Raw genomic sequence first — 24,420 nt, 5'->3', positions numbered from 1 at the left:
ATTTGTTTCTCTGTGTGTGTGTTTTGGAAATCATTGCCAACTTGTGGGACATCTGTTTTCTCAATAGTCAAGAAGGCGGATTCATGACGCAATTGTCCCAAACGTCTCCTCCTATTTAATATCGGAGCACTTCGTCCTCGTCTAAAAAACAACTCATATTTTCAAAGAAAATGCTCAGGGTTTGTCGATTTCAACTGATGGTATGTTGATACTTCTCAACACTTTTTTTTCTATGCGTTGTCATTGTTGTACATACTTTAGTTTGCCGGTGCATTGCAGCAAACTTAAGAAAGTCAGTTGATGTGGCATTGTGGACTTCTCAGAAGCTCCTACGCTTAAGATTTTCTTCAGTGTATTTTTATAAGCTTATATTATTTCTGAGTACATTTGATTGTAAACAGTATTTTTTAAAAAGACCTCGTGAGAAAAGCGATTTCATGTAAGACATTTATCAGAAATATATTTTACTGCAGTCGACGTGGGCGAGGGTCGAGGTTTTTCTGCCGGTATACCTCATATAATTGCCGTGTTTCTGAAAAGTACGCGAATGCGGCATAGTTGACGCGCCTCAGATCCGGTGCAGGGCGGTATGAACCGGCTTCCCCCAAGTAGTCACCGGAAGCCAAATACAAGAAGAGAAAATGATAACAAAATAAAAGTGAATTTTTAATACAATGTCCAAATGTTGTCGATGCAAATGCTAATATTGAAAACATTGCTGATTAGTTTTGAATGTTATTTTCTCTACATTCTGTGTCCCAATACAATAGTCTTAAAGTTTCTTTTCATTTGTCACTGTTTTACAATACGGTGTCTTAAAAAAATGCATTTTTTTCATTATAATAATTAAAGGTGAAAATGTTAATCCAGCGGTACACCAAACATATAAAAAAAATGAAAACACAATGATCATGGATCATAAATTTCGTTCTGGTTCTTTTAGCTATCTCACAACCTCAACACAGGTAAAGCCATCATATTGGACAATGAGATGGAAAAAGTACACAACAGGTTTTAGTAGCATATATTTAAAAAAAACTTGTATCTTAATTTTGTGTAATCTAAAGAAATGGATATGTATATATCCAGGAGAACTTTACCAAAGTTCTCCTGGATATAATTTCGTTGACGTTCGGTCTGTAGTTTTACTTTTAAAAATATATCCCGGAAGTCGTATGTGACTTCTGGTCATTTGACGCACGCGCTTCCGGATGTTTGCTAAATCAGCTAAACAATGGTGAAGCTTTCATGTCAGTCAGTTAATTCTTAGTAAATGAACACTTAGTTGTGTCTTTAGGGGTTTTGCAAGGTTTCTGTCAGAACAGGGTTATATTTTCAGTGAGTGTTTTGTTTTCTCTTGAGGTAAAGCTTCCTGTCTATCTGGTGCTTGTTTCTCTGAACAGAGATGGGTGTTGTTGGATCGGCTGTTCAGATTAGCTTTCGCTTGGACCGACAGCTGTCAGCGGGATAGGCGAAGTGTGTTTTCCGCGGGCTCTCCTTACGCGTGGGTGTCAGGAGCCGATACAGAGCTACCAAGACTTAGAAGGTTAGTCGCTTCTGTTTGTATTCTTCTACTTTTCGGATTTTTAACGATGTTTTACCTGGAGTTAACGCGCTAACTGTTGCTAATGAGATAAATTACATTACTATTACTTCTTAGATAATGTAATTTTGATAATGTCGCAAGTTTTTAGCAGACTGTGGCCTCACTTTGAACAGTCCTGTGCTCCGCATGTTTTCTAGCTTAAATTGCATGAGTTGTATCTGTAGTTTAGAATTGCACAAACTAATTCATGGTTATTATCTTACAGCTTGTTTGCGCCACCTATTTCTGTTTGTTCCCGTGTAAACAATGGAGACCTGTGAGGTGACTTTGGCAATCAGGGGAGAGACATCCCCAGGTATATCTGATAAACTTGGTGTGACCTTTAACCTATTTTCTCCACGATACTTGTATCAGAAGGCTGATGACTTTGTTTCAGTTTGTAGCCATGGCCCATTCATTTTTTTCTCATAAGGTTTAATCGGGTTCATGGCTTGTTTGGATTTTCCATAGGTGAGGTATTTGCTGTTGTTGGTAGCTGTGAAGCCTTGGGAAGCTGGAGCCACCAAAAAGCTGTGACTCTTCATCCTGTTGGTGGTGATGAGTAAGTTAGACTTTTTTGTGTATATTGTAAATACTTGTATACAGGTTGCTCCCCCCCCTTACAGTTCGTGGCCAAGTGTCATTTATAATTACCTTGTCAGAATAAAAAAGTAAGCTGTGTGGGTTTTTTTCCCGTAGATGCATGTGGACTACAACAGTCACTGTGCCTAAAGGTGTTGTTACCCAGTACCGCTATTTCAAAGGCTTCTTTCTAGAGTCCAAGGTGAGCTGCTTTTCATTATTTTATTGTCCCCCATGTGAAAGATTCATTCCCCCGTAGTCATAAAAGATCCACTGAATAGACTAGACTAGCTATTGTTTGTTTTGAAACAAGTTTTGTGGGTCATTGTGGTGTGCGGGATTCTTTGAGCCTTAGTATTTTTTTCTATTGATGTCATTTTCAAATCCCTGAAGTTCTTCCATATAGCAAAAGTCATTGTAAACCTCAACAGTTTACACCAATTTGTGAGAATAAATATTAGAAAGCATATCAGTTTCCCTGGTTTAAGACGGTATCTACACAAATGCTGTGTGACTGCCTGTACCTCTGTGTTTACATTCTCAGAAACATCTGTCAGTGTTGGTCAGCCACAGACAAACTGCCCAGGTGGCCTCCTCTAATCTAGCAGTGGGTCTTCATTGCACCTCGAAGCCTCGTGTGTGAAAATAGGCATAGAAAACAAACTGAGAGAGCAGAGATCAAAATTCCTTGGAAGGAAAAAACACCCACTGTGCATGCTTTGCTACAGTTTTTGTTGACTTTGTTTAGCCTAAACATAGAGTGTGTTTTTATGCTTTTTCTAAAGCAGGTGGAGCGCTCTTTGTGTGAGGATGATTTAACCTGATTTCATAATGTGTTTGTACTGTGTTTTCGACAAGATGCTATGTAGATTACAGAGAAATCTCTGCAAGCTCACACTTGCTGTCTTACTGGTTTAATTTAAGAACCGCTCCCATTTTATGAAGTATGTTGGGTTTGTTTGTTTTTTTTTGTTTCTTTGTTTTTGTTTTTGTCGCACTTCAACTCAAGTTATATTATTGTGTTTAAAAAGTCCTAACAGGCAAAAAAAAAAAAAGATTTTAAATAAATGACAAGATGTCTTTAACTAGGTGGTGAATCGACAGCCATTGAGTCTTCTAGGGAGGTTTTCCCTCTAAAAATGTATTGGTATATACATGTTGTTTCTGTTGTGACTATTACTTAGTTAAAAGAAGATAACATAAACAAAGAAATGTTTCCTTCTTTTTTTTTTTTTTTACACGTCACTAACAAATCCACTTTTCAGATTTCAATCCATGGTGGCTGACTGCCCTTTCTGGGGATCGGTGACTATGCTGGCTCTAATTCTTTTCTCACGGTCTGGTCCAAAGACAGCTTTGAGACCAGACTGAAAAGTAGGTTAATGTGTCTGATTTGAAAACCCTAACATTGTACCAAACATTGGAATTGCAGAGTGCAGGTGGTCCCTGTCAAGTGATAGTCAATATGTGGGAGACCCATCATCGCCCCCGCACGATGAGCCCCACAGGTATAGACCAACAGAAAACTGTTCAAGGTTTGGTTGGGTTGGGATTGATTAAGTGTGTCATACTCAACCCCCCTTTAAACCCCCCATTCTCTATTCTAACAGTTACCTGTAAACACCAGTGTAGAGTCTGTTCAGGCTTGTCCTACTGAGGGTTTTGTTGTTTTGGATAACACTCACGCCTGAATTGCCATTTCTACCTGGCTGCAGTGTTTCCTCTTTAAACCTTGTCTGCCTGGAGCTTTTTGCCTTTTTGATGCTGTGCGTATGCTTTGGGGAGATATTTGGCGAAAAAGATGTACAATAATCCTGATCCAAGGAGGAGACACTGCAGTGCAGCCGATATTATGATCTGTTACTGTAAAGCTCTCTTTGTTAACAAGCTTGTGTTGTTAAAAAAAAAAAAACTCATTCAAAATGAGCTTGAAATGCTGCTTACACACCCCACTGATTTCCTTCTTTGACCGCACCTTATCACCTATTCTTATTTTTGTGTGCTATTTTAGTCCTTTAAAAAAGCATTTCCTACTGCAGTAGGAATTTTTTAGAAGTACTGCTTTCTTTGATTTCTGTTGTTTATTCTAAGCGACAAGTTAAAATAAGATTTAAAATACTATATTTATTCCAGATCAGTTTGGAAAATTCTCGAATGCTCTGGTTTGATTTGACTTCAACTTTTGTCTCCATGAGATCCCTTTGTCCCATTTTTAATTCTCTTCTCCTTTACTGCAGCAACACACCAGAATATTGATGATGGACAGTTTGGAGTTCACAGTAAGTTGGAATTAAAAATGCCAAAAAAAGCACACAATAACAAAGTGCAATAACTGCACTTTGTTGTGTGTCATAGATTTTTAATTACATTATAGTTCCTTTCTTCAAATATTATAGCCATCACCAGTTCTGTGGTCAGCGTTCATGAGACACAGAGTGGGTGTGAAAGTCTGATCACATGCTTCCTGTCTGTGTCTTCTCTTTCTGCAGATGGGATAAACTGTCTTGACTCTGGGTGGCTGACATGTCAGACAGAAATTCGCTTACGTCTGCACCATTCCAAGAAGGCTCCAGTGTCCATCACTAAGAAAAAATTCAAGAAGTCTCGCTTCAGGTATTGATTACACAGAGGCTAAATTTAAAACCAGCTAGAGAAAGTATCAGGGCACAGATCGTTAATGTGCAGCCGTTACCTGATCGATCTTTCACCTGAGTTCAAGAAGTCCTGCATAAGTATCTATAAACGACAGCTGAAATTATAAGCTTTATCATTTGATGCAAAATGTCTTTACAGTATGTGTTTGAATGTGGTTTTATCTGAACTGTTGTACCTGTTTATGCAGGATCAAGTTGACATTAGAGGGCGTTGAGGAAGAGGAAGACGATGAGGAAGAAAACGAGCTCAGTCCTTCATCTTGGCACAAGATGACCACCACTCTGGAAATCAGTATGATTAGTGCCAATGGTTATAAGTCACGCCACTCGCAGCCTGAGTGTGGCTATGCTCTGGAGCCTTCCCAGTGGACTGAGTACAGTATTCACACCATGGACCCAGATAACCTTGAGCTCACATTTGAGTTCTTTGAGGTAATCCTCCTGGGATCACTCTCTAATAATTCTGTACATCTGGTAATTGATGGTGAAAGGAAGGGAAAGCAGCACAGCTGGTATTTATTTAGGTAAATTGAATTGTGTTGTAGTAATCTAGTGTCTTTGTTAACAGGAGGATCTGAGTGAGCATGTAGTCCAGGGGGACATCCATCCAGGACATGTGGGCACTGCCTGCCTCCTCTCTTCTTCATTTTTGGAGAGTGGCAATGATATTGGAGTAGTCACTCTTCCCATAATGGGACGAAATTCCAGGCAGACCATTGGAAAAGTAAGAGGTAAGTTTTCCTTTTTTTTCCCCCCTCAAATATTTATTTATGACAAAATGAGATACAAAATCTACATAAATTTATGACCAGCTTGAGCTTCCTTTTACATGTTTGCCAGAATTTATGCATACTGTGAATGTACAAAGGTGTTAACTTATTAATTCATTTTAGTGGATTACCTGGTAATCCGACCCATCCAGGGACTGCAGTGTGACATGAGCTCTTCATACACCAAGTACTGGAAAAAGAGAGGTACTTTGGATGTGGGTCACAGGGGAGCAGGCAGCACCCATGCAGCCAAGTAAGTGATGATCTTTAACTACAACCCACCTTAAAATTAAACATTTGCTGCTTTGTGTTTGTCTTCAGATAATATTCAGATTGTTTTCAAGATATGGTTCATCACACATTTTGACATGATGATATAACCATTGACATCCATCATGGAATATTTTATGTGATCTTGTGGATATTTTGTGTTTAACAGGCACCACAGAATCAGAGAAAACACAATAGCCTCATTTAAAAGTGCTGCTAAGCATGTAAGTCACCAAGAAGATTATTGCATGAGTCAGTACTACTGCCCTGCTATTGCATCTACTAAATTAGTTTTCTTTCTGTATTCACAGGGCGTAGCCTTTGTAGAGTTCGATGTTCACCTCTCCAAGGATGCTGTTCCTATTGTATACCATGACCTGACTTGCTGCATATCCACTAAGAAGGTAAACTATGATTGTAATTGGCTCCTCAGATCTAATGAGAGAAATTCATAGTAGCACTGCATGATCAGTTTTTCTAAAATGAGCATGAGTCCCATGTCGTGCTAATATTTTGTCTCACACTCAACAGAAAAATGACAAGAACCTGGAACTCATTGAGGTGCCAGTCAAAGACCTGACATATGACCAGCTGCAGCTTTTGAAGGTAATAATGCTGTTCAAGTTAAATCTGTCTGTCATGATTGTGTCAGCTTAGGAATGTCATCAATCAGACAGCTTGACCTATAATTCCTGAGTTATACCTCTGCACAGAAAGGTAAAAGGTCTCCAAACCATACCTTTCCTAACAGTTATAACAGCTGTAGAACAAAAGAAAGTCTGCAAAACTTCTTACAGATGATGGATGGATGCCTTTCCTCTGCTTCTGTTGTCAACACCAGAATAAAATCAAATGCTCAGTGGAGTAGATCATAGTGAAAAAGCTCCTTTTTTTTCTGATGTGTATAGATATTCATAGTATCACATTTGAACCAACACTACATTTACCCACCTGTTTGCCTAAAACGGTCCTATTGATTGCTTTATTGATCATACAAGAAACATCATGGTCCCCTGCACTGATGCAGAGGTCAGATTGTTACCTAACAATCATTTAGCAAGACTGCAGGAAAAAAAAATCTACCAGCTCAAATTTTGGTGGAATTGATTACATTTTACACTCTGATCAGTTTCTTTAAAACTATGAAACTTGGTGAAGGATGTTAATGCAAAAAGTTTTTGGGGCGGGGTTGTTTTTAATTAGTTTATGTATTTTTGGGGCTGAGTTCCTGCCCCAAGTGGAGGAGTTCAAGTATCTCGGGGTCTTGTTCGCGAGTGATGGGAGAAGGGAGCCGGAGATCGACGGACGGATTGGGGCTGCAGCTGAAGTAATGCAGACGCTGCACCGGTCCGTCGTGGTGAAGAGGGAGCTGAGTGTAAAAGCGAAGCTCTCAATTTACCGGTCGATCTACGTCCCTACCCTCACCTATGGCCACGAGCTGTGGGTAGTGACCGAAAGAACGAGATCGCGGATACAAGCGGCAGAAATGAGCTTCCTCCGAAGGGTGGCTGGCCTCTCCCTTAGAGATAGGGTGAGAAGTTCGGCCATCCGGGAGGGGCTCAGAGGAGAGCCGCTGCTGCTCTACATCGAAAGGAGCCAGCTGAGGTGGTTCGGGCATCTGACAAGGATGCCCCCTGGGCGCCTCCTGGGTGAGGTGTTCCAGGCATGTCTCACCGGGAAGAGGCCCCGGGGCAGACCCAGGACACGCTGGAGAGATTATATCTCTCGGCTGGCCTGGGAACGCCTTGGTGTTCCCCCGGATAAGCTGGAGGAGGTGGCTGGGGAGAGGGAGGTCTGGGCCTCTTTGCTTAGGCTGCTGCCCCCGTGACCCGGCCTCGGATAAAGCGGATGAAGATGGATGGATGGATGTATTTTTGGTTTGTTTATTTGTTTTTGTTTTTTGTTTTTTTTTTCACAGCTGGCTCATGTCACTGCAATGAAAGTAAACGATCACAAAGGTGTGCATTCATTCATTTATTCTTTCAATACTCACATGATCATGCTAAGACCTTGGTTCAAAGAGTAAAATGGCTTGGTTATGAAATTATATTGTCATGTTTATAGAGGTTTTGTTTTGTTGCATGAGGTGTTTAAAATAAGTTATTTTATTTAAGCAATGATTTGTTTTGTACACTGTAGATGACACTGTTTATCCAAGCTTGTTTTGTACACATCATCTTGTAAAGATATGTTGAATGTAGAGTAATCTGTTTTCGTTTGCTCAGATTTGCTGGATGATGAAGATGAAATTGATGAGCATCAGCCATTCCCCTCGCTCTCACAGGTAAATGACATAATTTGATTGAACCATCTTCTTCTCTTCCTCTTAGTCTGATTTTTATGTCACAGTGTAATAAAGGATTTTGCTCTGTACCTCTCTACAGATCTTCCAAGCTGTTCCTGAAAACGTCGGCTTCAATATTGAGCTCAAGTGGATCTTCCAGATGAAGGTTAATATTCAGAAGTAAAGTCAAAAGTTCAAGACTGTCATTGTCAAAGTAACCTGACGTTGTTGGTGATGCTTTGTATTGACAGGACGGGTCATGGGACGGAAACTTATCATCTTACTTCAACATGAACACCTTTTTGGACATCATCCTGACAGATGTTCTGCAGAAAGGTGGAAAAAGACGCATCGTGTTCTCCTGTTTTGACCCGGACATCTGCACCATGTGAGTGCAAAAGGATTAAAAGGGGCACATGCTAACACTCTTGAGATAAACTCTCTGGTATTCACAAATGCTAAACACTTATGTGTGGATGGATAAAGTGTATATTCAGTAGAAATAATTTATTTATTTATTTATTTATTTTTTTTGAAATTCCTCAGACTGTGTTTTTACAAGAGTTGCTTTAAATAAGTTGTTGCTGAATAATCTCTTTGTTAGGGCACCTTTTAGGTAGTTCAGTCTCATAGTAAAGCATGGCTCTGGATGTTTAGCTGCTTGATTCTCCTATTCTCTTACTAGATTGAACTCATGAACAGATGTTGCCCTTCCAGCATTTAGTTATTAATAGGTGCTTTCCAGCAGTTTGTGATATCTGTTTGTGCTTGTCCTTCAGGGTGCGTCATAAGCAGAACAAGTACCCCATCCTCTTCCTCACTCAGGGAATTTCAGACAAGTATCCTGAGATGATGGACATCCGGTGCCAGTCCACTAAAATTGCCATGAGCTTCGCCCAGAGTGAAAATATTCTGGTGAGATACAACCGCGTGCTTTACTACAATGATTAGTCTTCAGGTTTTTCAGTGTAATGTTCTTTTTATAAGTGCTACTGAATATGTCGTGTATAGTCAGTCATCTTGAATGTTTCAGTCCGAAGGGCTGAGAGTACTTTAGTGATTCATCCTCACCACTTTATGTAAGAAGGTATTTATTTATTTATTTTTTTAGGATGGACCGCATTTAACCTAATCTATATATGACTGTCGTTTTCCAGGGAATCAGCGCCCACACAGAAGAGCTGTTAAAGTACCTTAGCTACATTGGGGATGCCCAGTCTAAAGGCTTAGTGGTATTCAGCTGGGGGGATGACAACAATGATCACGAAACCAGAAGGAAGCTGAGAGAGCAGGGAATCGACGGGCTCATCTATGACAGGTAGGCTGAGTTAACCTTGCTTATCTGTGGCTGCCACGTTAATTTATTGTTGCATAGACTATTTCAAGGTTCAAGGTAAGGAGCAATATTGTTGTGTGAATTTCCAGGCCTGTGGGCTCCTTACTTTTTGTCATTATGTTCTCTTGGAGCTTGTGATTATGTTACTTGTCAGACTTATAGGATTCACATCGTTAGGCTTGCTTTACATGTCAGCCGAGTCACAGTATTTCCTCGGTCCAGTGAATTCCTTTCCGAGCATTTTGCTTTGTGTTTTATTAAGTTTCAGGAACATTATGTTACTGTTGTGTTGTTTCGGGGCTGACTCATTTGGCAGTGCTCTCCACATAGATGATTAACAGATATGTTATATATCTGTATGTTCACACAGATATACACACGTGACTTGTATTGCAGAGTCTGAGTTTGCATTTAGAGCTGTTTTGGTACATGCTGTGTATGTTATCTACACCTGCCACCTACTAATATCATTAACATTGTCACAGTCTAGGCAGTATAGCTTCAAGATGGCAGTGGCAGTACAATTTACATCTAGCACGATGTTTAATTGATACTAGTTGAAAGTGGAAGCTCCTTTTAATCATCACCTAGAAAGGAACAAAATCATTATTTTATCCACTCTACAAATATGCTATCTGTGCTTTGGTACAGAGAATTGTAACTCACTAAATGAGCTACTAACTTCTACAGTAAAGAAACCAACACTGATAATATAGTAAAGTATACACAAAGTATCTGAAACACCTGCTTGTTAAATATCACTTTGTACTCCACACTCTATTGTGTTTCTGCTCTGGCTGAGACTGTAAGGTATTTCAGAGGCCTTTCAGGTTTATCAGGGATTATTGCATTCCAAGGTCCTTTTCTTATTACGGAGTACAATACTGAGCTGCTTTCCGGCTTCTTTTTCAGGTTTACAGAGTTATATAATTCAGTGCCGGGACACATTTTAATTATTTGGTACTGGCGTAGCTTTTGACACAAAAGCTTTGAGTATTCATTGACTAATTTGTGAGTGTAAAATGAATGCACACAATGTGCCAGTGCTGTTACATAAAGCTTGGCTGGAGCTGTAGGCAGGGTGACAGGGTTTTCTCTGGTCTTTCGCAAAGCTGCGTGGTCAGCAGAGCCTGTTTGTTATCAGTTTCAGTTCCATGTCTGACTGTACAATGACAGTGACTCTACATTCCCGTTAGCACTTTCCCCCAGATTTCTGCAGACCCCTGCAGAAAAGACAACAGCCGCGCACACTCTAGTTTGTGTTTTAACACCTGTTTTAACCCATCACAAACCAGTTGACCTCTCCGGGTAGTTGTTGTTATAACTGTGCTTCTTTCTTACAGAATTTCTGAAAGCTTGGTTCCATATTTAGACTCAAGTTCTCCAGATTCCCGTAATGTCTCTCTGGTTTCTGGCTGTGTTTTTGTTTATTTTCCCTCTGAACACTCCTTGGCTTGTTTTTGCCCCTTTAAAAATAAAGCTTGAATGAATCTCACTCATTAAAAGCTGAAAGAACAAAAGGATGTTCTCGACAATGATGCAAGACGGTTGACTTATCATCTTTTCCTTCCATATTCCACTTAATGTTCAGGTAGCAGTGGTTAATGCTTTGCATTTTTCTAAAATGTAATTGTAATAATCAAAGTTGTTTTGATTGGTCAACTGCCATGTTCATCATTTCCTAGTTTCGTTAGCTGAAAGCGGCTTCACTTCCTTTTTAATAATGCCTGTATTGTTTGGGTATGCTTTGAAAGGCCTCCTTATTACATGCTTCATTTTAAACTGTACACAGTGATGCTGAACTTAGAAACAAAGAAGGCAGCAAGAGCAAATGGTTTGTTTGGTGCATGAGACGGCACCTCTGGAGGCGTTGGCTTGTGTATGAACTACTTTAACACCTAGTTTTAATCTTATTCGCGTAGTACTAAAATATGAATGTTGCTTAACACTAAGCCACCTATTAAAGCATGCATACTCACTGTGTAGTTTTAAATAGCTCACAAAGGTACTTTGTTGGGTATAATAGCATTATTCTTCACAAATATGTTCTTTTGTTTGTTTGTTTTGCTTTTGCACTTGTGGATGGCCTTTACTACAACTCTCTATGTACAAAAGGGCTGATTGCACTGAACCCTCTGTCTTTATTTTGTGAACCTATTTAACAGCATCTTTCATGAAAGGATGTTAGACTTACATCGCTCAATATGTGATGTTTTCATTATTATTGGAGTCTCATATCTGACTTCCTTTGAGTGCACATATTTACACAGACATGTCGATAATGATTGTGTCCTACAAAAGGGATCATAGATGCTTTTGTTCGTACTTGACCTAATCTGCTTTGGTTCAGAAAGTGAGCCATCCAGTTTTTAATGCGTGTATTGCCCATTCACAACAACATCTACTTCATATTGGAATGAATACCTTATAAGCCACTGGTATGTAACATACCCAGCAGGTTCAAAAACAAAAACTGGGGTCTTCAAAGATTAATGGGATCTAAAATGTTTGCAGAAAAAGGCAGCTTCTCGCTCACAGAATGGTCACCAGTGCAATCATTTCCCTGACCCAAATGAATGCAACAAATCCTGCTGATTGTATTAATGTGGGTGCATGGAAATAATGAATGTGAATTTCTGTAAAATTCTGACTCTTCTTGATGGTTTAGAGCAGAACAGAAGTATTTTCTGTTGCTTGGTGGAGATTGTTATTGAACTTATGTGAGGAATAGATAAACTAAAGGTTTGTTAGTACTTTTGTCTGTGGATTGTTCTGTGCCATTGATTGTGTTGGTGCCATCGTACCAGCATGCTCGTGTACTTGATACTGTCACTGATCTAACTGCTAGCATGTCTTTTCTTTTTCTTTTTTCCCCCCACAACTAGTATTGGTGAGGACTTAATAGAACAGCCAAACATCTTCCAGATAGAGGAACAACACTCCCTGCAGGAGGTTATTACAGAGACCCTAAAGAGTTCATCTTGTTCCTGCTACTCGATTCCCTGCTCCTTGGCACCATGCATTGCCTCAAAGGACCGTGGTGGAAACCTCGAGTCAGACTCTGGTCTCAGCTCCTCATAAATATCCCTAAAGATCTACCTTTCTCTGTACTGTTGCTACACAGACAAACTCAAGAGGACCATGATAGAAATGGGTGGCTCTAGAAGGTTTATATCACTAAAACCACTCAGACCACCTTCACTCCACTCCAGTCATTAGCAGGTTTTTGCAGGCTGTTGTTTAGCTTCAGTGAAGTTTTATTATTTACTTTCTGTTGAACACGTGTATGTTTAGCCAAAAGGTGAAAGCAGCCACAAATGCTTTTCGTTTTTCTCTGTCAGACGCCGGCCTGTTTGTATAAGAGCAGTCTGCACAGAGGTTTTCATCATGCTGGAAACGAGGTTAAGCTGACAAATTGTTCATGAGTGGATATTTATGAAGCCAATGTTACATCTGTTCTATCGAATGCAAAATGCATGTGATAGGGTTCAGGGGTATGTTTTTATGTGCGTGTACCCATGATTTATTGATCCTAAATATCAATAAGTAATTTTGAATTTTTTTTTCTCACAAATTACTCAGTTGCTGGGTTTATTTTGCATACTACCTGTTCACTGCGCACAAAAATGTTCCAATTTGATGATGTTTAGAGGTTACCATACCACTCTGATCCTCTTTATGATGCCTTCAAACTCCTGATTATTGACTTGGTAATAAGTAGCCATTATTTTAACTTGGATACAGCAAACTGGATGTACTGTTTTTTTTGATTACTTTTTTTCTCCTTTGTACTTGACTTGAGGTTAAATGGGAAACTGTATTTATTTGCAGGGCACATTTATACCACAGCCTTAAAGGGGGAAAATGCTTATGTTTGCCTTTTTATTTGAACATTACCAATACCTCAGTCACTGATTAGAATAGACTTGAGTTGAGATGCATACACTTCCATACTGTGTATATATTATTGGAATTCACAACACCAATGATGGTTTTTGGGTGGCGGGCTCATTTCTGGTGGACATTACCCTTTTTAGAAGTGTGTAAATCTGTGTTATCGCACAATTTTTAACCACAAAGACTGATGATTGCTGCATGTATCGTCTGTGTATCTGAACAACTGAAAGAATGAAAAGTGTCTAAGATGTAATATAACTACCAGTTCAATATAAATAAATAAATAAAAAAAACAGATGAATACGATGGTTTCTTTGACTTTTGTTTTTCCAAGAAACTTAACGTTTCACATTTTCATAATAGTCACAGTCTAACTAAGAATTTCCATTTGATCTTTTGATTTTAATGGATCTGCATTTTCATTGTACCAAAGCTGCACTGCAATATGACTGAGTCACTGTTACAAAGCTGTAATCTGTAGTTGAAGTGTTCAGCCAGGTGTAGCCAGTGTGTAATTACCCTTCACTGGTTTTCCCTTGAAAGTTTCTACTGTAGAAGGTGAGTCATAAAAGTCAACAAACCAGTGGCCTGAACTGTTCACTATCAAAATTAATCAGTAATTGTGTTTCGTAGCAGCTTCACTGTTGCCATATCTTATCTATCTATATCTTGACTGTACACATTGCTTTTAATGTATTTTCTTATTTAAGCTATATTGTGTTATTAGAAACTGGTTTAAAATTATGATTATAGTACGAGTACCTTTTAGAATATTGGTAAACCATGTAAACAATTGCAAAATGCATGAAATTTTTCTTGACGCAAAAACTAAGTTGACTCATGTAGTAATGTCTTTATTGCTTCTGCTTTTTAGATTAGAGTTTTGATTACCAGGTTGCTTGTTACAGATGCAACCAGACTAGTAAAACAAACATTAAATGCAGATAAGAGAGCTGTTCTTAGTGCAATACATTATAAGGTCAAAGTAAACAGACTCTTATGAGGTCATGACAAATGCCATTTCCAGGGAGTTGCTCTTTATATGGAGTTAAGTTCAAGACATACTGATACGTTCACTGTTTGTCAATTTTCCACCAACGTCGCCTGGACTCTCCAGACCTCTCTGCACAAAAAGACTCAACGAGGACCATAAATACTGAGGATACTCAGATTTTATATCAGTATGGCTGGTTTAAACGCCTGTCACTGACTCTGATTTCATCCTGGTACAGCCTCACTGTTATACACAACACACTCTCTGATTACCAAACAGGCTGGTGAGATAACAGGTTCTGTTCAAGCACCACTGTCTGAGTGAGTGGTATTGGGTCACTTACTAGGAAGGCCATGTGACCACACAGAACCCCCTTGCATCATCTCCATCAGTGCTGTTACCATCAGGCTGGCATAATCGAGTCCCCTCGGCTAAGACAAAGGTCAACAGAGGATCGTTTATCCCTCAGCTGTAAATATTTTAAATAATGTTTTTTAATGATGTTATATCCTTGTATTATTACAGACTGATGTTTAACTCTGATGCCCTTTATCATTTTTTATGTTTGTGTTACTTGTTTCTATTTAGAGCGGTGCCACTGATGACTTTTCTCTCCGCTGCTTTGTGACAAACAATAAAGTTGTTTCTATTCTCTTGTGCTTTAAGGACACCACCCATGTCCTTAAAGTCCTTCCATATCATCGTTATGTTGCAAACGGTGCAGAATTGTAAACAACAGAGCTGCAGCGCACTCTGCTGGACAAACTATGCAATGACACCATAATCTTTCAGGAATAAAAAGGGACTGCTTTTTCATCATACCCGGGACAAAACACTTTGCAGATGATATGCTGTATGTCTGTGGTATGTCAGCATTTTTCAGGCTCTAGAAATAGAAATTCCTTTACATCAGATTACAGCTTAAAGTGTTATTCTGTAATATAAAATATAAAGACAATTGTCTTTATATTTTATATTAGTTAAATTAGTTAAATTAGTTAAATTATTAGTTAAATTGTTAATATGTTAACATATTAACAATTTAACTAATAATATATCTAATATACAAATTTTATACTTAATGAGAGTCAGACATATCCAGATAATATAGGGACAGCAAACAGTGCTTACCACACTGACTTCTACTCTTGTAAGCATTTGAAATATGAGGGCACCAGCTGTTTTCCCAGTCTTGCTTGACATACAAGTTGCTGCTGTATGCAGACTTTGATCCATATATATAGCCTACAACACTGTGCTTAAGCCTTGATAGAGCCTCGTTTCTTTATATTTTGCTAAGGAAACAGGAAATAGGGTCAGCAATTTATGAAAATGTACAAATATCCTTGAAAATAGAGTACATAAGGCAAAGGAGTTTGCAGAGTTCCAACAAAGTTGAAAGTCTGTATTTGGTTTGACGACCTTTATTCTTCATCAGATCTCTTAGGGAAGCTTTCTGGTCATTTCTTTAAGTAGTCTGCAGGGAATATTTCCCCAGGCTTCTTTGGATGATCTCTGTCAAAATGATCCCACACTGCTTCAGTAATGTTAAGGTCCAGTATGTGTTTTTCTATCCAGATATTTTACTGCATTGGTAGTGTGTTTGGAATTTCATGCTGGAAACTGAAGCCCCGGCCAATCAAAGGCTGGTGTACTTTTCTCTGTTCATAATTCCTTCAGTTTTCACAAGATCCCCAACACCACTGGCTGAAATGAACCATGACAAACCATGACAGAGCCTCCACCGTCATTTGCAGTTGGCTGTAGACACTCACTGTTGTTACATAATTGGTTACAATTAATATTTAAGTAATTACGTATTGTATAATGTAAATGACAAGCATTATCATTTGTAACCTACTGTTTGACCAGCTCTGAATGAGAGCCTTGTTGTACGACTTGGAAGGATTGAATACAGAAAAAGGACGATCACAATAGTGTCTTTCTCACACCTTTTAGAAATCTTAACAGTTTATAAATGTTAGAGCAGCTGAGCTAGGGGGCTATGTACGGTCACATGTTACGACAGTTTGTTTTTAAGCCCTTATTGAGAATTTACATTCACCAGGAGAATAGAGTCAAAGTCTAATTGTACCCAATGGCATTGTTTTGCTGAACCCATAAAATGAATTAGATTTTCCAAATGCACGTTTCCCTCTACAGTTTAATTTAGTTTAAAAAAAGGACATAACTGCACACGCACAGTATAATGTAAGCAATTTGAAGTTTTGTCGAAATAACAACAGCAACAAAAAAAATTGTTTGAGCTTCATTTAGCAAAATGAATCATTAGGAAAGTCAAAATGTTTATAGTATAATTAGTCAGTTGCACTGCTTTGGCGCCCTCTGCTGTACAGAAACACAAAGGACACTAATTGTTGTGTTTCTAAATTCAGACAAAAATATTTTTTTTATTATTAAACTTTTTTTTTTTTTAATTAAATGCTGAAGAAAAAACGAATTAAGAAAAAATAAGCCGAATATTCAACATTTATTTTGTAATTTGACACAAGATATTACGTAACACGGACATAAGAAAATTTGCTCATATCTGGCTGGGAGTTGTAGTTCTTTTTTGCCTCGGCTCTTGCTGAGTTTGGGGCGTAAAGCACTCCAACTCCCGTGATGCCACGGCACTCACCTAAGCCACTAGCTGTGCACGCCTACGCTAAATAAACCCGTCGACTGTAATCCTTACTGTACACACTTGAATCCTCTGCGGGTGTTTTCTGCTTAACTGTTAGCTTTTTTTCCTCCCCCAACTACAGACAAGAAATGGACAACTCTGGGAAAGAGAAGGAAGCTATTCAGCTTATGGCCGACGCTGACAAAAAAGTCAAGTCGTCTGGTTCTTTTTTGGGAGGGATGTTTGGAGGGTAAGACAGCACTGCACCAAAGAACAACAGCTAGCAAGCGTTTAGTGTCAGCGGCAAAGTTGGCACGGAGCCTGTTTCCATTCACACTTGCTTTCACTTAGCTAGCTGAGGTGTCCGTATGTGAACAGGCTAAATGTTATAGAAGTTTAGCTGATTGTTAACGTAGAGGAAGATGACATGCAGCGCAATCGTACCTGCGAGGCAGTTAGCTAACTTAGCTGTTTTTAGGTTTGTAAACAAGCCAGCAGATCACGACCTCCTGCTAGACTTAGCGCTGGCCTTGAGGCTACGCAGCAGACTGTTTTAGCAATCTTAAAATATCTAATTTATTTACTATAGCTGTCAGTCGTTCCTTTGTTTAATACTGCCTGTTATGTCATCTTACACATACAGTGTGCTGGTAAGTTCATTAATGTCATTGAACTGTTTATTTCTATTAAATCAGTTTAATGGCAAGTCCTGGATCATGTTTCTTAATTAAATACCCCCCAAAATAAAAAGGACTTAAAAAAAATAGAAAACAACGTAATCAGAGTTAAATCACCAGCAGCAGCACATCATCTAATCCTGATGTAATCCGCAGAGGAGTGAATTTATTGTATTAACTACAGTTAATGGTTGCCTTCAGATGTGACCAACACCCTCGTTAATCCCCATAACTATAGCAATGGCAGATGCTGTCATTAGATTCATGCTATACATAAACTATGGAGGACGCTTGGAAGAAGTGTATTTTGATTAGGAAGCTCCTAACTCACACCCTCTGGTTTATCTGACCAGTTCTAACCAAATCAACGTTTCTCTTTTATATCTGTACCTGTATTCATGCGTCTTGCTTTCCCAATGGTCGTCATTACAGAAGCTCTATCCAAATCTTTTGCCACTGTCAGTGACCCCAGAAGAGATCAGCATTACCTTATTTAAATCTTGCAAACGTGTGTGTATATTCTATCCGGTAATGAATAAAAAATATTGTTTGTTTAGACTCTTAATGCAAAAAACCTTCGGCGATAGCCCCGTGTGACTCAGTGGGGTTTTTTTTCTCTAAACCTCTGCACAGATGAGCCCCAGATGTTACTACTCTGCAGTTCTTATCCAGGATAACCATTGCCAGGCTTCATATTGCTAATTCTGTTGCCGGCCAGGCAATGATGTAATCCTCTGCCATGATTGAATGGCCAGAGTATGATTACGACTACAGGGAGCTCCCAGGGGTCTGCTGGCTGTCAAAAGGAATTGAGCTCTATAGTGCCTAGTGTAGAAGGTTTATTTAGGACAAGCCAACCATTGCATCTTAGTGGAAAATCTAACAATAGTGTGTCTTTACATACAGCTCAGCATGATCGTCCTTTTCATAAACAAAATGCAATGAACATTTGCACTAAATTCAAAACTGTTCTTGTTTTTCTCCTCATATGAATATATATTTTTTTAGGGGACATCACAAAGTGGAAGAGGCATGTGAGATGTACTGCAGAGCAGCCAACATGTTCAAGATGGCCAAGAACTGGAGCGGTGCGATGAACTGATTATTGCTTATGACATCCACACCTTAAAATTTTCCACTCACTTTTGCTGCTCTCTTGAACAAGTTTTTATTTTATTTATTTTTTTGGCGCTGTAACTGCAAAGTTTGTGAAAGTGCCACACTTAAGTTGGGTTCAAGTTATGCGCATAATTAAGAGTGTCAGCTAAATCCAAAGTGTGCAGTATGTGTGTAACAGTTTGGCATCTCCCTCGTCTCCAGGTGCTGGAAATGCATTTTGCAAGGCCGCACGTCTCCATATGCAGCTGCAGAACAAACACGACTGTGCCACCAGTTTCATCGATGCTGGAAATGCTTACAAGAAGTCTGACCCTAATGGTAAGACCAGGCTGCTAATCACATGTAATACACTTTATATTCCAACTGTATAAATGGATGAAGTGTTGATTGTGGAGCCCAGAAAGCAGATTCTGTTAATCTGGATGCAGCGTTTTCAGTAATCACTCATCCCAATGGCTTTTTTAGTGGGTGATGAACTATTTCTCTCACTGAGAATGCTGCATTCACATGAGCAAAATCATCTTTTTCTTGACTGGATTATTGATCATGCATTAGACTGAGCTTTAGGCTACAAGGTTTCTATGGAAGCTTCGTTCCACAAAAAAATAAATCATTTTATTTATTTTTTAACTCAAACGTATCACAAACGTTTGAGTTATAAGTCAAATTTTTGAGAAAATAACTTAAATATTTAAGTTGGCGCTGTCATTAAGGAAGCTCTGAAGGTGCTACGTGAAAGCCACATGAATTACAAATGAATTTTTGTGTTGCTAGCTGAATCGCCTGGCATTGTTTTCTGCACAACTGCAATATGTTCATGTTTAATGTACACTGGTAGCTCAATGATGCTATCACTGTCCAATTTTGCGTGTGCATGTGTCTGTACCATCTGCCATCTGTTTCCAGGTAACAAGGAAAAGGTGTCATTCACTGAGCTTCTTGATTGGCAGAGCTAACTTGAAATTTAATCTTACTAACTCAAAGGTTTGAGAAAATAGCCTGCAATTTCTTCTGTCAGTAGTGGAAACAAAAGCTTCCATAGGTTTCACTGTCAGCCTGCTGTGACTTTGATGTTTGCATGTTAAGCAGCTTTTTCGCAGTGTTGTGTAAGGTTGTTTCTTTGAGCTGCATGGTATTTACCTGTGACTGATGTCACTCTCTTTGTTGATGCGGGGTACTGTCGTCAAATTCATACCATAGCTGCATCTCCTAAAAACCCCGGACAAGTTTGAATCCCGGTGACCTTGAGCTCGAGGTCAAGTTCAGAGATCAAGTTTTCTGAAAATCTTGTGAATGTGATAACCCGAGAACAAGGTTACATAGGATTTTAAAACTGATACCACAGGTGTGTTTACCAGTATTTTTATATTTTACCTTTATAAGTAAGAGGTAAGAAATCTCTTTTATGAAAAGCGTGTTAGATAATTGTATGACTCACACCATTTCACCCCGCTGAAAGAACATCCCGTGTATACCGATGTGCAACACGATGCTGTGCAAGAGAAAGTGTGAGAAAGCTTACATGATGTCTAACTGTTCCCTCCTCTTCCCTTAATGCTGCTAAAAGAGGCAATCAAGTGTTTAAATGCTGCCATCGATATATACACAGACATGGTAAGATTTTTATAGTGTCTGATTGTGACTTGTAATTTTATTTTTTCCAAGACTGTACTAGAAGTCCCATCACCTGGATAACCGAAGGCCCTCATACACGTCTGTGCTGTAGCAGGCTACCTCTGCCAGTATCATCATATCCACTGCCCATGTTGTGTTTATTGAATGTTGTTCTCCAATTTGCCCTTTTCTTGTTGTTTTTCTTCATGTTCCTTTAAAGAGGGTGATTTTTAAATGTCTTGTAGATGGAGCCCCACAGGCTGCTACTTAACCTCCCCTCTCAGCACTCAGAGTGGAACCTTTCATTGACTTGAGAGGCATCTGTCTGGATAGATCCAGTGTGTAATGATTTTTTCCCCCTTTCTTTGTCCTTCAGGGAAGATTTACCATCGCAGCCAAACACCACATCAGTATTGCAGAGATCTACGAGTCTGAACTAGTTGATATTGAAAAGGTAATGTTGTCATGTAATCAGATTATACTACCAACTACTGTTAAAACTAATTATGGTGCAAATTTTCTTCAAGGGACATTGAAAATATAAATATAAGGGCTTTTTGTTGCTTTGTCTTCTGTAAAGGCGATTGCACATTATGAACAAGCAGCAGACTACTACAAAGGAGAAGAATCGAACAGGTACTGTCCCCTTTATTAGTATAAAATATTGGATTTTGTCAGTCTTTTTTTCTTTCTTTTTCTTTTTTTTTCAGCTCTGAGTTCAGAAATTAAAGCAAAAAGTAATTTCAGGTTTCAGAGATATGTGTGCGCCCTCATCGAAGCTGTAAAGGTCTACAATAGTCGGCCACAACATTAAACCACCAGCCCAATATTAAATAAGTAACCTCACAACTTCAGCACGGCTCTAACCCATCAGGGCATGGACACAGGCTTCTGGAGATGTTCTCTAGTGTCTGGTGCTGGGATGCTGACAGGTTGAGGGTTAAATCCTTCTTGGATTGATGTCCAGCTGGATTGAGAACTAGCTGAGTTTAGAACAGGGATTTCAAACTCATCTTACATCGTATGTACATTAACTGCACATTTAATCCTTGAAATATCTTAATGCAAGAAAAAGAAGTGCAATCTCTCTAATATGTCCCAGTTTTTCTTCACAATAAGGAAGTGTGTCTGTAGTAATTGAAAGAAATCAGTCAGCATGACTCTTTGAGCTTCAATTGTGAGAAATGAATGTATAAAATAATAGAAAAAGCTATATTTTATTTATTTGTGTTTTTCTTTTCTTTCAACTTATAAAAAAGGAAACTTTTTGTCTTTTAATTGCTTATCTGTTACTTTATTAATGTAGTATGAATGGGTATGGGGGAGGTCTTTATTATTAGGAAACACTGTAAAATTTATGAAAGTACAGATAAAAGTTTAAAATCTATGCCCTCCTTCACATTTTCCAAAGATGTCCAGTTTTTGAGTCTTTGCAAGACCATTTCTGGCTCGTGGGCTTCACGTGTCACACCGCTGGTTTAGAAGACGGGTCGGTTGTTTTATCGTGAGCCACTAAAGGGATGTTGGTTGCTGCAGAAGGTATTGCAGCATCGACTCTATATAAGAAAATGGACATAGCTGTGAGACTTCGACCATCGGTTATGGGTTTGTTACATTTTTGCCGCTGCTATGTTAGTTTTATGGACAAAAAGGGTGGTGTGCTAAGTTACCAGCTAGTCCCAGCAAGCTTTGTTAGCAAGCTCCATTTAAACATTGTGCAGGTGCAACACACAGACAGATATCTTCTGATAAGTGCAAAGCAACATACTAATAAATAGAGAACTAGAGGAACTGCAGTTTTTTTTCTTCCCCTTTAGCTGACATTGCCAGCTGGTGCAGTAAGATTGTTAAGATACTTGTTTTTTGCATGAACATTCAAGCAAAACAAGATCGAGTGTTATTCACCTCCATCGGTCTGTGATTGTAATGTTGTGGCTGACTGGCGTTAAGCATTGATCACTCACATAGCTGTTTACTGAAGTCTTTGTTCAATAGTCCAATCCATTACACGAGTAGAAAGAGGATAGCCATTAAAGCAGGAACAGTATTAGTTTAAAAATATCAGCAGCTGTTAAATAATCTCTAACCAATAACAAATCTTATCCAGGTGGGCTGAACTGCACAAAACTGTGGCATTGGCTTCACTTCATGGACGCACTCGTTATTAATAAATCAGCATTCGAAACTAATTTAGCATGGCGCTTTTTGAAAACTGTGCAACACTGGTTTCAAACAGCCCTCATGGTTATACAGGTTGCATTAGATTCACTGTGTGCTGTTTACACACTGTCCTTAGTTCCGCCAACAAGTGTCTGCTGAAAGTGGGAGCTTACTGCGCTCAGTTGGAGCAGTACCAGAAGGCTATCGAGATCTACGAGCAGGTGTGTCTACAGTGCTCTGCTTTGTATTTGTGCATGAGGCTCGTAACTCAGTTTTGACATTTCTGATAAATGTTGAATGATATGGATTTATATCCAGGTTGGAGCCAACACGATGGACAACCCGCTGCTGAAATACAGCGCCAAGGAGTATTTCTTCAAAGCCGCTCTTTGTCATTTCATCGTTGACGAGCTCAACGCTAAGGTGAGTTTACGCCTTCGTGAGTGACTCTCAGGATCTGGGATGATGAATTCTGGAAGAATTTTAACTTTGCCTCTCCGTAGATCGCTGTTGAGAAGTATGAGGAGATGTTCCCGGCTTTTTCCGACTCCAGAGAATGCAAGTTGTTGAAGGTAGCTGGATGGCGGCTTACTTTCTTCCCTTAATCTGTTCAGTTTCTATGAGTGACCTACATCTTTGTTTTAACAGAAACTCCTTGAGGCTCACGAGGAGCAGAACAGCGATGCTTTCACAGAGGCAGTAAGTCTTGTATACACTGAAAACTCTCTTCTTCTTCTTTTTTAATAAGGCGTTTGGAGAGTGTAGGCGTCAGCTTGTGACTGTTTCAACTTGTAGTTTAGTTACATTTTTATTCAAGGAAGCTGAAGGCTGGAACTCGGCAATTCTCCATGGACTTTGTATGTGAATGTGTTGCAAAGTGTAGTGTATAGTGCAGCCCGGTAATCATAACAGCTAAACTCATAAAAGACAGTTTAAAATTAACTCAGAGTCACAGAGCAAAAAGCGTCCTCGTGCCAGAAGTTTGAATAAACCAAGTGTAAACCTTTGGGGCTGAAAAATTAAGCCAATCCTGAAATAGACACTTGAGGTTGGTTCCAAAAATGAGTCGGTCCCCACGGACTCCCATATTAAAACGCATGACTGTACTGGAGGAATAACCATAATTACAGCCTGGTATAAAAATTGTTTTGGTCCCTGGGTTAATTTTACCGCTTTTTACAACTGTATAGAGGAATCTTTTTTAACCTTCCCTGTAAATTAATATTAAGGCTTAATTATAAGGGCTTCAGGCTTCAACTCACTGAGCTGACTTTTCAACCATGCAGCTGTCTGACCAATGTACAGTTTGTTGTGCAGTTTATATAAGTGATATCCTAGTAGTTAGTTACTAAGCACTACTTAGCATGTAGCTGTGTTTGTGTAGCATATCCATACATTCTGTGGTTATAGTTTGCTAACTTCTTCCTGTTTAAAGGGAGTTTTTCCTTCCCGCTGTCGCCAAGTGCTTGCTCAAGTGAGGTCATTTGGTTGTTGGGGGTTTCTCTGTTTTATTGTAGGGTCTTTACTAGAGATGGCACGAAACCACTTTTTAATGTCCGATACCGATAAATTTGGATATCTGCCGATACCGATATGAATCTGATATAGTGTATTTTAGAATCAATAAAACTGTTTGTTTTTTTTTAAATATTTTGCTGCATTTTGTATAAGTTCATACTCAAGTTTTAAAAAAATAAAACACTAAAGCTATTCTATTATACCTTAATGCAAAAAATACACTGCACCCAAAATATTTCATAGTTCAGCAATACTGATCAGTCTAATAAACTTAAACCTGCACCATCCTCTCTATTCTGGTATTTTAAAGAGTACTTGGCGGAAATATTAAACA

The 24,420-nt window shown here is 39.0% G+C and overlaps 2 protein-coding genes across 8 annotated transcripts in view; both read left to right on the top strand.

Annotated features, from left to right (window-relative positions):
• Nucleotides 1–13,679, top strand: gpcpd1 (glycerophosphocholine phosphodiesterase 1). 6 transcript variants are annotated; one of them, XM_040017518.1, is made up of 21 exons: nt 1–200; nt 1,404–1,546; nt 1,812–1,901; nt 2,057–2,147; nt 2,285–2,369; nt 3,600–3,675; nt 4,405–4,446; nt 4,657–4,780; nt 5,010–5,253; nt 5,390–5,552; nt 5,715–5,844; nt 6,031–6,085; nt 6,173–6,265; nt 6,393–6,467; nt 7,780–7,819; nt 8,087–8,145; nt 8,246–8,311; nt 8,397–8,533; nt 8,925–9,060; nt 9,303–9,463; nt 12,367–13,679. In XM_040017518.1, the coding sequence occupies exons 3-21, from the start codon at nt 1,853–1,855 to the stop codon at nt 12,560–12,562; spliced, it is 2,022 nt and encodes a 673-aa protein (XP_039873452.1). In that variant the 5' UTR covers nt 1–200; nt 1,404–1,546; nt 1,812–1,852; the 3' UTR covers nt 12,563–13,679. The 6 variants fall into 6 exon arrangements, with proteins under 6 accessions (XP_039873452.1, XP_039873453.1, XP_039873454.1 ...); XM_040017519.1 differs by lacking the exon at nt 1–200 and adding an exon at nt 1,135–1,237; XM_040017520.1 differs by lacking the exon at nt 1–200 and having other exon boundaries at nt 1,257–1,541; nt 1,810–1,901.
• A 3,336-nt stretch (nt 13,680–17,015) lies between these two features.
• The window catches only part of napbb (N-ethylmaleimide-sensitive factor attachment protein, beta b), a 9,333-nt gene continuing 1,928 nt past the window's right edge, over nt 17,016–24,420 (top strand). Inside the window, exons 1-10 of one of the 2 annotated variants that reach the window (XM_040017321.1) lie at nt 17,016–17,248; nt 18,684–18,763; nt 18,996–19,112; nt 20,362–20,408; nt 20,785–20,862; nt 20,989–21,044; nt 22,705–22,789; nt 22,887–22,991; nt 23,072–23,140; nt 23,217–23,267. In XM_040017321.1, the coding sequence (XP_039873255.1) occupies nt 17,148–17,248; nt 18,684–18,763; nt 18,996–19,112; nt 20,362–20,408; nt 20,785–20,862; nt 20,989–21,044; nt 22,705–22,789; nt 22,887–22,991; nt 23,072–23,140; nt 23,217–23,267 (789 nt within the window). In that variant the 5' untranslated portion in view covers nt 17,016–17,147. Of the gene's footprint in view, nt 17,249–18,683; nt 18,764–18,995; nt 19,113–20,361; nt 20,409–20,784; nt 20,863–20,988; nt 21,045–22,704; nt 22,790–22,886; nt 22,992–23,071; nt 23,141–23,216; nt 23,268–24,420 lie in introns of those variants that run through there. The other variant, XM_040017322.1, reaches the window with a different exon arrangement.

Source organism: Simochromis diagramma, unplaced genomic scaffold, assembly GCF_900408965.1.
Source record: "Simochromis diagramma unplaced genomic scaffold, fSimDia1.1 OVJJ01000802.1, whole genome shotgun sequence".
In the NCBI taxonomy this organism is placed as follows: Eukaryota; Metazoa; Chordata; class Actinopteri; order Cichliformes; family Cichlidae; genus Simochromis; species Simochromis diagramma.
This window is presented reverse-complemented; position numbering and strand designations above follow the sequence as displayed.

What these genes read in the sequence shown, in the direction of transcription:
- gpcpd1 (XM_040017518.1), top strand. Translation starts at nt 1,853, where the DNA reads ATGGAGACCTGTGAGGTGACTTTGGCAATCAGGGGAGAGACATCCCCA. An exon ending in CATCCTGTTGGTGGTGATGA is followed by an intron (nt 2,148 to 2,284) that starts GTAAGTTAGACT and finishes TTTTTCCCGTAG; the next exon opens with ATGCATGTGGACTACAACAG. An exon ending in GCTGCATATCCACTAAGAAG is followed by an intron (nt 6,266 to 6,392) that starts GTAAACTATGAT and finishes CACACTCAACAG; the next exon opens with AAAAATGACAAGAACCTGGA.